Here is a 14,489-nt window from a genome sequence, read left to right on the forward strand (position 1 = left end):
AGTACATGATAATCCGGTAAACATAATCTCATTGCCATGTATGCAAATTGAAAAGGACAACAGTAAAATACTATAAAGTCAAGTTTCAAATGTATTATTGCAACAGAAGAAAAAATACGCCTTTAGACTGCGATTCACTTCAAGATATTTAAAAAGAATAGTTAGCTATTTACCAAAAATGTTTTCCAAATGTATTCTCCTCTTTGTGATTCTGTGTTATTTAACAATATTTACCGTGAGCGAGGGAGAAGTGGGAAATGGCGGCAATTTTGATGAAGACCGCCATTTTGTGAAACGTTCATTATTCGAAGATGGCGACAATGAATACAAGCCGCAATATGAAAACGCGTTTGCAGGACCTCACCGGATTAGAGTGTTGCCAGGATATTTACATTAACAGTGGCTAATGAAGGTATAAATACGAACAAGTTGAGGGATACGGTGCAATATTAAAATTAATGGGACTTATTATATTATGTAACCAGTTTATATTGATGTATTTATAGTCAAATAAAGACTTAAGCAAATTATAAAGGTTTTTCTAATAATAACCATTTTATATTAAGAAGTTTATTTAAAGAAATATTCAAATTACATTTTATCCAAATAACATTTTTCAATATTAAATCTATCTTGATAACTAAATATTAAAATAATCTCATAACCCTCGTTATTACAAAAAAAAATAACTTGTGTTATAACATCTTTGGACGTAAGCATAAATTTAGTTTTATATAATCATTATAGATAATTTTTAAGTTATAATCTCAGTTACATTTTGTTAGAAATACCATTTCTTTAATTATTATTAAAGAAATTAATTTCTTAAAAAGCGTAGTATCTTTTCGCTATATATTATCGATTGTTATATTTTTGATGCATTGTTTAATTTGTTTTCCTTTTTATTTCAATTAAATAATGTTATTACGCGTTTAAATGTAGGTACAAACGTATAAATTTAATAAAAACTATATTTAACAAAGACAATAAAACCTATAATTTACAAAAACTAATGAATTTCGATTACATTTTCCTAAACTTAAAGGTTTACATACACATTATGGTTTAATACACCAAAATATAGCAGTTTAGATAAACCATCTAACAGTTAATTTTCACAAATTTCGAATTATGTCATTTCATAAAAATAATATGAATCATATTATTTTTATGAATATATTGATGAATTTTTCTATCTATACAAGAAAAGCAAATTGTTATTTTTCCTAAAATATAAAATATACCTAATATAATAAAAAAACATTTGAAATACCATACATTATTTTATCTAATTAGGTAACATTAGAAGTAATTAATTAAATGTATTTAATTATCTATGAAAATAATGTAAGTTTATAATTAAATTCTATTTTTATGACGTGATCGGAAATTGTTAAAACTTAATGAGTTTCTATAAATAATATTTTTCAGATATTTTTTCTGACATTACGGCATAACCATAATTCAATATACACTTTATAAATATAATATACGTCCTTATATTCTAAGCATTTCAACTGTGTTTAAACTTACATTTAAAAGCACCGTTGATTCAGCGACAAATCTTAGATACATAATGTTAGTAGTCAAGAAATCATCAATCATTTTAATTAAAATGATTATTTTAATTCCATTTTTTTATGTTTGATTTTAAACTTAATTTCAAACTTATTAAGAGAAGTATTTATGTTAAGTGAAATACCTTAGCTTTAGATGATAAAAATGTATTAACTGCGTTTCCTATATATATATGTAAGTAATTCTATCTGCTTTATAGCAAAAAAGTCTATATCGTTTCTAATATTCTTTAAACACATTTAATATAAAGTTCTAAATCATTCGATTAATAATGAATTCCTCAACTAAGTACTCAATATTTTATAACCTTTTTTATTTAAGACCTATAATAAGTAGTATTAACTTTATATTTCTAAATAATCTCAATATAACACTTTATTAATTATAATAATATTTGGCACATATTGAATTCACAGATGTCTAGTATTTATGATTGCGCCTACGTAGAAATAACCACAATCACAACACAAGTATCTTAACTTGTAAAATTAATATGTAATATAAAATACTTTAAGGCGCTAGATTTATTGAAAATTAAAATACATAATATATTAATAACTTGTTAGTTTGTCAATATAACGTTACTTTCCTTATAATAAAACTAACAAAACCTTATTTACTTATTGTTTGCTAAATATACATAAATAATCATTTTATTAACACGTAAAGTGTTATTAAAATGTTAATTCCTTTATAACACGAATTGGAATAAAAACAATTGCGTCGAAATATACATATCAATATACTTTGTATCCTATAACGAAATATATAATTAATCATGACATTATTACTAAAATTCAAATACCTAATAATGTATAGCAATATCTACCCATTTAATTAAAGATACCGATATATGAAACCAAAGTCATCTTACATTAACTGTTAACACTGTTAAATTTAACGACTTTTAAATGCGCTCTTTTTAAATGAATAGATGCAACGAAGTATTTAAATATATCTAAGTACAAATGCAATAATCGATAAAGATCCATTTTATATTTTTAAATTAAATGTTCGAGATTAAAGACTTCACTTACATTTTACTTTTTTTAAAGTCTGTTTTAGAGTGCGAAGCTACCCTTAAACATCTCACTTTCAAACCACTGTTATAACATAGAAAAACAAAATATTAGTTCCTTATCAATCTCTTTTTTATACTTACCAACTATAATAAATTTTTGTAAGTCAGTATTTCAATAAAGATCTGTCACTCCTTTGGTGTACTTTGGTATAGATATTTGGCTTTAAGAGGAGGTATATATTTTTTTTATTATTATTACAAATAAAAATCTATGGATAACTCCATTATCTTACAGAAATATCATGAAACAGGAAAACGACCTTGATATGGTGCTCCCACACAGCAGTTTAGATAATATCATTTAAGTCAAAAGCTTTTTGTAACATGTTAACCATTTTTAGATATTTTGTAAGTGTGGAAATACTGATATAATATTGTAGAATATTTCCTTACTTGATATAATCACCTCTTATTAGATATCCTGTAAACACTGCTGTTTCCCGGGTTTCTGGCACTTTATTGGGATTTTAATCCTAGGATCTATTGCGCCCCGGTAGTGTTTACAGGCAAGCCTCGAATACCTTCGAAGGTGTGGAAATCGAGGCTGTTCGTCGATTAAGCGGTGCCCTTGCTTTGCAAGAGAGTTTAAAATCACATCCTCAACACTTTTTATAGGGGTATGATTCTCAGAGGAATCAGACAAGGTAAGTCCTGCTCAAATATAAGATCTTTAAGGTATCCCACTCTAACTCTAGTAATGGCTTCACATTCCATACATCCTGTATTAGGGGTTAGGAGGCCTGAGCGTACGTGTGCGTCCTGTCCTCATTTACCTAGGTGCAGCTTAGCTTGGCGATGGTCTGCGGACCAGTGTCTTGCCGCTTCAAGGTTTTCTTGATTCTTTAAGAGGAAACATAATATCAGGGGCGTGCATTGGTTTTCCAACAAGGTAGGCACTGTAAATCTAACTAGTCGTCGTCGCTATAGTCCTACAGTAAGACATAACTTGTATGAAACGCTGCTTGCTTCGTATATGCAATCTGTAGACTGCCTGTCGTAGGTAGTAAATTAACTTTAACACTAGTGCTATATATATTTAGGTTCATAACGAAGTAGGCACTGCCTATTGCCTATAATATGATACGCCCGCCCCTGCATCAGGTGAGGCCTTTCAGACGTAAGAATTCATCACTCAGTGCGTTAAGGACAATTGCAGTTCTGACTAAATATTAATCAGTAAAAAACTCACAAGCTAAGGTTTCATTCTCGGCAATTTCCTGCTTCCTTCTTAACCAACCTAGCGAAATTTTAGGAAACTCAATGTAAAATACTCTCAAAGGAAATATTCGGTGTCTTTTGAGTTATTCTACTTTGATTTCGCTTATTGTTGATTTGTATACTCTTGTACTTGCTTGCGACCTGAATGATTAAGCCGTTTTAAGAAATTTTAAAGTACTTTATAAATAAAATAAAATGAAAAATGACCACTTAGTGCTTCCTGTTATTTCACATAATTATTTCTACGGATCAAGATTCCCCAGCACGACAGAAGGGGTCTACGATATTTACGCTCTGCCCCATTATAATGCAGTGCCGCTCAGGATTCTTGAAAAACCCTGAATTTTGAGTGGCCGCAGCTGTTGTCCAGCTATTTCATTTTTTTTTTCACTTCAGTTACGACGCCCTTCAAGGTGTAATTATAGTACCTACTACATTATTACTTAATTCTCCTCATCCAGAATCCTATTTAAATATGCTTCTAAGCTTAGATAATATATACGTCTAGATAGAGCTTCTTGCTGCTAGACAACCGCTGAAAACAGGCCAGGTTTATTACCTTAGTGTGCGTGACAAGCTACGTCTTACAATCGCGATTTGTATGTTACTTTGTGTTAGTGTGTGTGCATTTCTCAAATTGAAGTTAACTGTCAAACTCAATTTTTTTTCCATAGCTGTCACAGTCTAGACGTATAGATGATCTAAGCGTCTACGCTAATATTTGCTAACAGTAGCAAATATCTTATGCTATACAATTTTTTTTGCTAACTCTTTTTAGCTCCTGTATGGAAGCACCACTCATGTTAAAGATCATTTTAAAAAAGACCTGCTGTAGAAAAACCACTACAAACATATTTTTAAATAGTACTAGGAGTACAGAAGGTAGATGCAGGTTAATATTCACGTCGGCAGTAATATCCAAGAGATCTGCATTTCTGGCAGAGATGCTGCGGGTGGATCTTCGACTGATCGCTGACATCCAAGCCGTCCGGTTTCTCCAGAGGTCGCTGAAAGTATTAGGAGTTTATTTTATAAGATAGGTTGGGTAATAGAACACATCATCACACTGCCTTCGCAGGCCTAGGCGCGGCCTAGTCCAGCAAACCTCTGGCACTCACTCACTCTGACGATGGCCAGCGGCCCGCAAATTGTTCAACAATTGAAAACACCCAAGCACACACATTGTTCTGATACTCCACGACACGTTAGTCCTCGTCCTGTTATCGTTTCACTCCACTCTCACAGACAGAGACTGACTGACGCACTGACATACACCTACCTACCTACATATACACTACATACATACATACAAACATACATACATACACATATTCATACATACTCACATACATCACACAATAATTAACCGCACTCGCCGGCTAGTGTATTCTTCTCATCCTTTCATCCCATTTCATTTTTATTTCATCTTTATCATCAACGTCTCTCCTTCCCACAAGCACACAGCCTTAAGAGACGCCCCGCGACTATTGTTGCGTACTCTTTACGGCTTCCACAGCCCACGTTCTATGTCTCTGTAAAAGCCTTTTGGACTGACAGCATAGAGGTTTTTAGTCGGTAGGGGGTGTCCGCATACGCAGACACCCGGGTCCAACATATGGGCCCGTTTCGGGGTCTTCACTACGTTATGTATTTTCCTTCTCTCCAAAAAAAAGAATTATGAGAGAGTAGGTAAGTGCACATTAATATTGCTCCGGCAAGATTAGTATAATATTTCAGTTGCTTTCATAACATTACGACTTGGCCTATTCCTGCGTTGCAGAAAAGATTATTTAAAACAATAATACTGGGAGAGTTTTCTTCTCTTCTCAGAGCGCCGTTTGTCTCCGAAACTATAAGTATCACAATAATTGACATCAATAAAGTATTGACTGGGAATAAATTTTAAAAATATATCTCTCTCGATCTAGTCAGCCCTTGTCTATCTCATCCAAAAAAAGGACAGTTCGGATCCGGCTAACTTCAGGCCTTTTACTTTTACCTCCCTGCTATCAAAAATCATGGAAGGCTGGAGAGCCAGGGGCTTCAAGCCAGTCCATATTCTAGAGCTCTACAAAGCGGCCCCATATGGAGTATTACTGTAATCTCTAGTCTGGCGCACCCCAGTATCAGCTCAAAACATTTGAATCTAGCAACCCAAAGCTGTTCGAATTATCGGGAATCCAGTGTTATGTGAATGGCTGGATCACATCGCGTAGAGACGTCGCTTCATTGTGTATCTTCTACCGCATTTATCATGGGGAGTGTTCCAAAGAGCTGTTTGAATTGATTCCTGCCGCCGAATTCTGCCTTTACACGACACGCTATAAATTAGGATATTATCCCCACCATCTGGATGTGTGGCGTTCTTCCACAGTGCGGTTTTCAAGGAACTTTCTACCACCTTCAGACGACTTTAGAAGGAGCATCCTCGGATGGTTTCCCAGGTTGATGCGACATGGGTCAAAAACCTAACCGTTAACCAGTGGCGTAGCATGCCTTGGCGGCCCCGCCAAGTATACCGCCTGTATAAAAATTAGCTTGGGGGCTCTTATGATGAGTAAAGAATTCTCACAAAAGAAAATAAATGTTTACATAAAATAAATAGTTATTCACCATAACTATCTACCTGGCACTATATCCAAAATTTTTACAAACAATTCAAATTAAATATACATTCTCCTTGCCTTTTTTTCGGCAAGTAGCAAAATTTTTTATAAATTTTTGCCTACGCACGTCGGGGGCCCGGCATGATACGGCATTAGCTGCGCCCCTGCGGTTAACCCAATGCAGTGGTGTTCAGCATTCTTGGAAAACCCAAAATTCTAATTGGCATAAGGGCGTCACTGCACTCAAATGGTCGTTATCCTCTGCACTGGTATCTGGTACAAATGTATATAATAAGTAAGTGCTAACCTGTTTGTGAGGGAAGACATTGATACGGCACTTGATACAGTCCTGGCCATTGTTCGCCCAGGAGTTCCCACTCATCCACTTACGTTTGCACTTGGGACACTTGTACTCCCCGAAACATCGCTTCTTGCCTTGGTATGGCGTCAAGCCTTCACCCTTGGGACGTGCCTGAAATTAACAAACTCTAAGTTAAATCTTATTCAAAATTAATAAACTACCATCCCAACTAATTAATTATAAATGTGAATACTCGTATAAGTTTCATTGTTACGCTTTCACACCTAAGCCACCGAGCCGTTTTTGATAAATTTTAGTACAGAGGTAGGCTGGAGCTTGAAAAAGGACATAGGCTACCTTTTATTGCAAAATATTAATGGAGGGGTTGATATAGATGATGGCAGTTTGTATGGAAATTGGTGAATATCGAAGATAAACATTTGTTTATCTGTAATATGTAATTTGTAGCAATAAGGATCAGGTAAGGAAGGAACATCCTTCGTTGTATTGCCATATAAAGTAATATAAAAATCGCGATACAAAAATAGGTGTTGATCAAAAAAGGGTGAAAAATTTGAAGTTGCATGTATTTTTAATGCTGAATAAAAATAAATAAAAAATATTGTCCAAAAATTAAAAAAAAAAGTTAAGGGTGAACAACCTTTATCACTTAGGGGTATGAATAATAGATAGTAGCCGATTCTCAGACCTACTGAATATGCATATAAAATTTGGTTAAAACAAGTAAAGCCGTTTCGGAGGAGTAAGGTAACATTGTGACACGAGAATTTTATATATAAGATTTACAATACTGTGATTACATTACAGTCGGTCGCGGGAGACCTCGTAGAACATTCGTCGACCAAATTGGGGACGTTTTGAGAAAAGAAAAGGTCCGGAGCACCCGCAACTGGCGAGCATGTATGAAAAGAGTAATTTATGTAGTCCTTTGTTACCCTATTCCAGAGATTATCTGTTAGGCAGTCTTCATTCTTCCATACACCCAACAGATTTAGACGTAGAGTCGCCATTGTCGCTTCTTGTTGAAAGTGTATGTCGAGTGGTGTTAACACTAAAATAGTTTCAAGGGTGGAAGTAGGTGTGGTGCGCATGCATCCTGTTATGGCTGTGCAAGCCAGCAGCTGGAAACGCTGCAGCTTGGTTTGTACTGTCACAAGCTCTGTCCTGGGCCACCAAGCTATTGCTCCGTAGGAGAAAATTGGTCTGATGACTGCTGTATAGAGTCATCTGCTTATCTTTGGAGCAAGACCCCAGGTTTTGCCTATGAGTCTTCTGCACTGCCAAAAGATGATGCACGCTTTTTCCAGCTTGTGTTCAAGGTGTTTGTTCCAAAGCAACTTACTATCCAGTATGACCCCTAGGTATTTAACTTCTTTAGTAAGGCTTAGCTCGGTGTTGAACAGCTTTGGTAATGTAAGATTACCAAGGCTGCGTTTGTTAGTGAATAGTATTAGCTCCGTCTTTGACGGATTAGCTGTAAGTTTTTGTTGCGCGCACCATTCTTCCAGAATCTTAAAAGCAGATTTCATGAGGCTACATAAGACGCTCTCACAGTTGAGAGTTAGAGTCCTGTTATTAGAATGGCGAGAAAAAAAAAGAGTGAAATTCTGAGCGGCACCACAATTGCGCTCGACACCTTGAGACATAAGATGTTAATTCTCATTTGCCCAGTAATTTCACTAGCTACGGCCGCGGCGCTCTTCAAACCGAAACACCGTAATGCTTACACATTACTGCTTCACGGCAGAAATAGGCGCTGTTGTGGTACCTATAATCTAGCCGGCATCCTGTGCAAAGGAGCCTCCCACTGGTAGATATATCCCTATGGCAGAGTCTCTCTACAGTCTTCAACAAAAATGATGTGAGACTTATAGAAGCAAGTGGCATTATATTGTCTCTGCTAACCCCGGCGAGAACAAGGCGTGAGTGTATGAATGTATGTATGTATGATTACATTAAATTAAAACTATCATTACGTTAGTAGTCTACCAAGAATACTGACAGCATTTCCGCGTTGGATAGCTAGGTTGAGCCGTTGATTGAAATAGCTGCCAGCGCTTGGGTAGCCCTATTAAGGCGAGAAGATAGTATTTGGTACATTCTCCGAGCCTCTGGGCCCCACGGGCAATTATAAGAATTGTTTTGTTTGAGTAAATTATATATCAAATCTATTATTTCAAACATATATGTACATATTTTTAATACTTCAAGTGTAAGCAAACGTTATCAAACATAAATAAATAATGTAGTTTGGTTATGATTTTTTTATGGAAAAGGAGGACAAACGAGCGTACGGGTCACCTGGTGTTAAGAGATCACCGGCGCCCACATTCTCTTGCAACACCAGAAGAATCGCAGGAGCGTTGCCACCTTTTAAGGAAGGTGCACGCGCTTTTAAAAAAAATATGAATACCGCTTATGAAGTATTTACGCCGTGCTTAGAGGATATTTTTTATAAGGGGATTTTGCATTTTTTATTATAGCATTGGTTTTACATCTATCAAGGCAACTACAGCTAAATCATGTTTCGTTATTCAAGGAATTTTACTAGAAACTGTGACATCATAGTGTTAATACGAAGAATAAACATAAACTTGTTATGCCTACTACTGGGTTAAGTCGAGTTAGTACGTCTTTTGTTGGGCGATGTATATATGCTTTTACAATATGATCCCAGAAAATGTACAAAACAAATGTGTTACGAAATTTAAAAGAATTGTCAAAAACGTTTGTATGGGAAAGGCGGGAAATAACATAAATGATTTTCTTGATGATACCACAGACTAGGAATGAAGCAGACACCGTCAGGCTCTTTAATTATAAATGTTTATTGTACAATATTACATTTCAATCCATATTTTTATAAAAAAAGCCCGCTGAGTTTCTTCTCAGGTCTGAGGCAGTCTATTTTGAATGATGGTTTTTGACGTTATATTAGTGATTTTGAATCCTATTTTGAATAAAAATATTTGAGTTTGAATTTGCAAGATTTATATTGATATATAGATTGTGCCCGTAAATATCTTGTAAACAATAAATAACATTAATATAGTCAATAGGTCTAATAATAGCTATACAGCAAGAGAACCAATTATTAGTTATTTATGCAACTGTTGTGTAATAAGGGGTATTAAAACACGAATGTGTGTTAAATAATAGGTGGGTGTTGTAAATAGTATCACACGAGTGTTTTAATACCTAATAATCAACAGTCGCATACAATACTTTATCTACACCCATAATATGAATCCTCTATAAAAGATTCTGAAACAGTTAGCTTACTGCTAAAATTAAAACAGCCAGTCCTAGTAGTAACCTAATATCATCCATTGCTGAATATATACAAATAAACTAAATATTAATAAAATAATTATTTTAGTAGTAATTTACATTTTGTATAGTGTTATTATTAAAATTCAGTTGAATATTATGTTATTTTGCAGCGTTTAAAATATCTGGCGGTGTGCTGTCAAAACTTGAATCGCTCATTTTATGCAAACAATAAAATATCGAAAAAAAAAATGGCGGGGATTCGAATAACCTTTTTTTTTACGGCGCGCGATGTTGGTAGTGTGGAACGCGCGGAAACGAAAATGTCCTTCTTTTAAATTCATACAGATACCACGCATCGAGCAATGTGAATGTGACTGTCTGTTGAAACTCTGTGCACGTGAAGGGATCGAAAAAAAAACAAAGGAGTGTTGTTATGAAATTCAGTACAATATTACAACACTCGTTTGGATGATGTAATGGTTATAAGGACATTGGGTGTTTTAATGTTGGCAATAAGCTAACTGTTTCAGAATCTTTAATAGAGGATTTAAGGCATGGGTGTAGATAAACGCATTTACTTCACAATAAGGTATCGCTGCCTCGCCGTGGACTGTCAAATAACCTACTTGTGATTCTTCTGCCAACCAGCAGTGGTCATTAATCAAAGTCAAAGTCAAATACATTTTATTCAATTATGCTTAAACTAAGCCTTTTTACAGCTGTATTTATTCAAACAAAACAAATCTTATAACTATATTTACAAAATACTATGATTACATAAAATTAAAACTATCACTACGGGGAAGTGTACCAAGAATACTGACAGCATTTCCACGTTGGATAGCTAGGCTGATCCGTAGACCGAAATAGCTGCCAGCGCTTAGGTTGCCAGCAGCCCAATTGAGGCGAGAAGATAGTACTTTGTACATCCTCCGCGCCTCTGGGCCCCACGGGCCAAGTGTCTCGACACCAAACGGCACAAAGATGTATGACTCACTGAGACCGACATATTTGCGACGTTTGCTGTCTTCGGCAGTCGTAGCAGCAGCCCCAGCACCAACTGACGTAACTTGGACATGAGAAGGAGCCAGAGTATCGACGCAAGTCGTGACCCAGACCAGCACCCTTGCCCGTGCCCAAGCCACCAGCGTCATTCCATCAGGACGTTTGCCATCCCGGCGGGTAATACCATTTGGCTGTAAAACAGCTGGTATATTAAGAGCGGCAAACGCCTTGCGGATGACTTCATTAGTGCTGGCATGACGACAGATACGGCTTGCCGATTTACCGCAGGATACCCCGTGATACCCAAGAGCATCTACCTGAACGCCACATCTACATTGATGTGGTTCATTCAGTTTTATACCTAGCTGGAGAGATACGAATATTTACAATATCATATAGTCAGGAACGATTGCGAAACTGAAGTGGCAGTGGGCAGGGCACATAGGTCGACGGACAGATGGCCATTGGGGCAGTAAAGTCCTCGAAGTGCGACCACGTACCGGAAGACGCAGTGTTGGTAGGCCCCCCACAAGATGGACCGACGATCTGGTCAAGATCGCTGGAATAGGATGTAGTAGGTCGTAGGATGAGGGCAGAGCAGGACCGATCGTCGTGGAAATCTTTGGGGGAGGCCTTTGTCCAGCAGTGGACGTCTTCCGGGTGATGATGATGATGATATAGTCAAGAATGATGATATAGTAATTATAGTCAAGAAGCGTTAAGTTAATTAAGCCTTTTTGAATCGTCACTGTAAATATTTCTTTAACATCACTGAATTGTACCATATTCGGAAAAAGTAGAGGTCATGAGAAGAATACACAAAAGAAATACAGCGGCCACTTTTTATACATCACAAATCACCAGATAATTTATGACAGGTTATTGAATCAAATGATAAAGCCCTTCTGAGAAACAATTTCTGATTGATGAGACCAAAACAAAAGACACAGAGGTAACTCTGATGAAAATTTCACGTGTATTCCTATGCCGCTGCTTTCACTACTTTATTTTTTAAAATTTGCTTTCAATACACTGAGCGCGGACTGTCGTGCAAACCTCAAATGTTTTACGATTAATTTTAAATAGATTCTATCAGCTATCCAAATAGCTTTGGAGACTAAATTCTTACAAGCAAATCGTGTTGAAAACTCAAAAAATACAATACAAGTTGATGCGAAACAATATTTCACACTTGAAACTTGAGTGGTGAAATCATATTTCACATTTAAGTACGGTCACACTCAGAGTTCAAATAAACACATACTTTACAACGTGCTTGAGATTTGTGAGTCTCCTATTTGGCTATATAATCAAGAGTATTCAAGAGTTTAGTGATTTTGTTAACCTTGTGTAATTATTGATAAAATCCAAACTTAACCTCTCAAATGTACGTAATTATTTATTTGTATTAAAATACCTAGGTAACATTGAAATTGTTTAGAAAATGAAAAACGGCTTAATGTTACCAATACTTTTATTGTTCTTCGAAGTAATCTCTGTTCCTCTCAACACATCGTCGCATTCGATGGAACCACTGAGAAAGCAGTGGGCCCATTCTTCCATAAGGGTCTTTTCTATGGCATTTTCGTACGCTTACACCGCATCTTCAGGGCTCGTAAAGCGAATACCTCGAATTTTATCTTTAGTTCTTGGGAGTATATAAAAGTCGCAGGGCGCCAGGTCAGGACTATATGTCGGATGACTCATTATCTCGACACCTGCCATAATCAAATATCCAACAGTCCTTTTTGCGGAGTGCGCTGAAGCATTGTCGTGGTGAAGGAGGATCCCGCTTTGAGGGGACCTGCTGTCGAATTTTATCCAAGACAACAGGCAAACAGCGATTGACATACCAGTCTGCAGTAACTGACCTTCCATCTTCTAGCACAACTGTCGCGAAATGACCTTTCCAACCAAAGAATGAGGCAATCATCTTTCAAGGAAACACCCACTGAACTGATTGTCTTTTGGTTTCGGGTTCATAGCAATATATCCAGCTTTCATCAACTGTGACGCTGTCAAATACAGCATTTGAGTAACCACCGTTGAACTTATCTAACATTTGGCGACACCAGTCCATGCGAAGGTGTTTCTCGTCGTCGGTTAAAGTATGGGGAATCCATCTGGTACAAAGCTTCCTGACGCCTAAATGTTCGTGTAATATTTTTTGAACTTAACTCATACCAATGCCTAGGCTTGCCCGTATCTGCTGATAGGTCACTCGCTTATCTTCCTCTATCATGTCTCGCACAGCAATGATGTTATCTTCAGTAGTCGCTGTTAAAGGACGTCCCTCACGCGGATCATCATTGAGATTGCTACGTCCACGCTTAAACTCGTTAAACTAATTGTAAAAAGTGGCACGAAATGGGGCTTCATTAAGAAATGCTAATCGCAGCCTATCATTGCTTTGTTTTTGAGTGCAACGAAAGTCATAATAAATCATTGACCGAAAATTGTCTCGTGTAACAAGAGTTTTAGATTTGCCGCCAATTCACAAAATAAATGACAAATGAATGCAATATACTACATTAGATTACCAAAGAGTTCTAAAATTGAAATTAAAAAATAGTTTTCATTAGCAATGTTTCTAACTGGCCAGTTCTAAACATTTTCTGTGTTACCCACGTATCTACTATTTTAAAATAATTTATTAAACTTCCATGTTGGTGTGTCAATTTGGGTCATAAACTTATTATATTAACGGAATAGACAAGCACTCTCCTCATTACGGCGAGACTAAATTTAAAATATTAATGTGTGCTAGTTTTACAGATGTGTAATGTGTTAGAGTTAGCGAAGTGTGTAGTATTTTGCTTTCTATCAATCCCTATGATTAATATTGATAAACGGCGTCATATTAACGTATACAATATTTTATTTGCTAACTCATATATTCTTAAAGTAATACAATCTATAGAAAATAAAGTGTTTACTGCGTATATAAAATATAATAAAAAATATTTAATACTAACGGCACGCTATGATGGCCGTTTTGATATATTATAATAGTGATGTGAAATGTCAATTTAATCTCGAAAAAAATATAATCAAATCTATTAGTTTTTGTTGCAAGTAGTACCTGATTAAAAAGGTTTAATAAAACAAAAATATAAATGTTTACTTAATATATTTGGACGAACTGAATATTGGAATGAAAATGAATATACATACTTTATATGCACATAAGAAACATATGAATACAAAAAGAGACCAAAAAAGGTGTAACAAAAGGCCAGATTTAATCGGATTTGTCCATACTGCTATTTTCATTATCACTGATATCATCACTTACATTAATTTTTTTTTAATAATAATAATAATCCTTTATTCAACTAATAATATGTGGTACAAAATGTTTTTGTGCCCTACCCTCTGCGATAGGATACCCTGAGATGCAGAGGCT

At 35.7% G+C, this 14,489-nt stretch overlaps 1 protein-coding gene across 1 annotated transcript in view; it reads right to left on the reverse strand.

Annotated features, from left to right (window-relative positions):
- Positions 1-554: 554 nt before the first annotated feature.
- The window catches only part of LOC126973924 (zinc finger CCHC domain-containing protein 24-like), a 36,452-nt gene continuing 22,517 nt past the window's right edge, over positions 555-14,489 (reverse strand). Inside the window, exons 3-4 of the mRNA XM_050821298.1 lie at positions 6,791-6,955; positions 555-4,884 (exon numbers count right to left, since the gene is read on the reverse strand). Of these exons, the coding sequence (XP_050677255.1) occupies positions 4,771-4,884; positions 6,791-6,955 (279 nt within the window). The 3' untranslated portion in view covers positions 555-4,770. The remainder of the gene's footprint in view (positions 4,885-6,790; positions 6,956-14,489) is intronic.

The sequence above is a fragment of the Leptidea sinapis genome, chromosome 30, assembly GCF_905404315.1.
Source record: "Leptidea sinapis chromosome 30, ilLepSina1.1, whole genome shotgun sequence".
Classification (NCBI taxonomy): Eukaryota; Metazoa; Arthropoda; class Insecta; order Lepidoptera; family Pieridae; genus Leptidea; species Leptidea sinapis.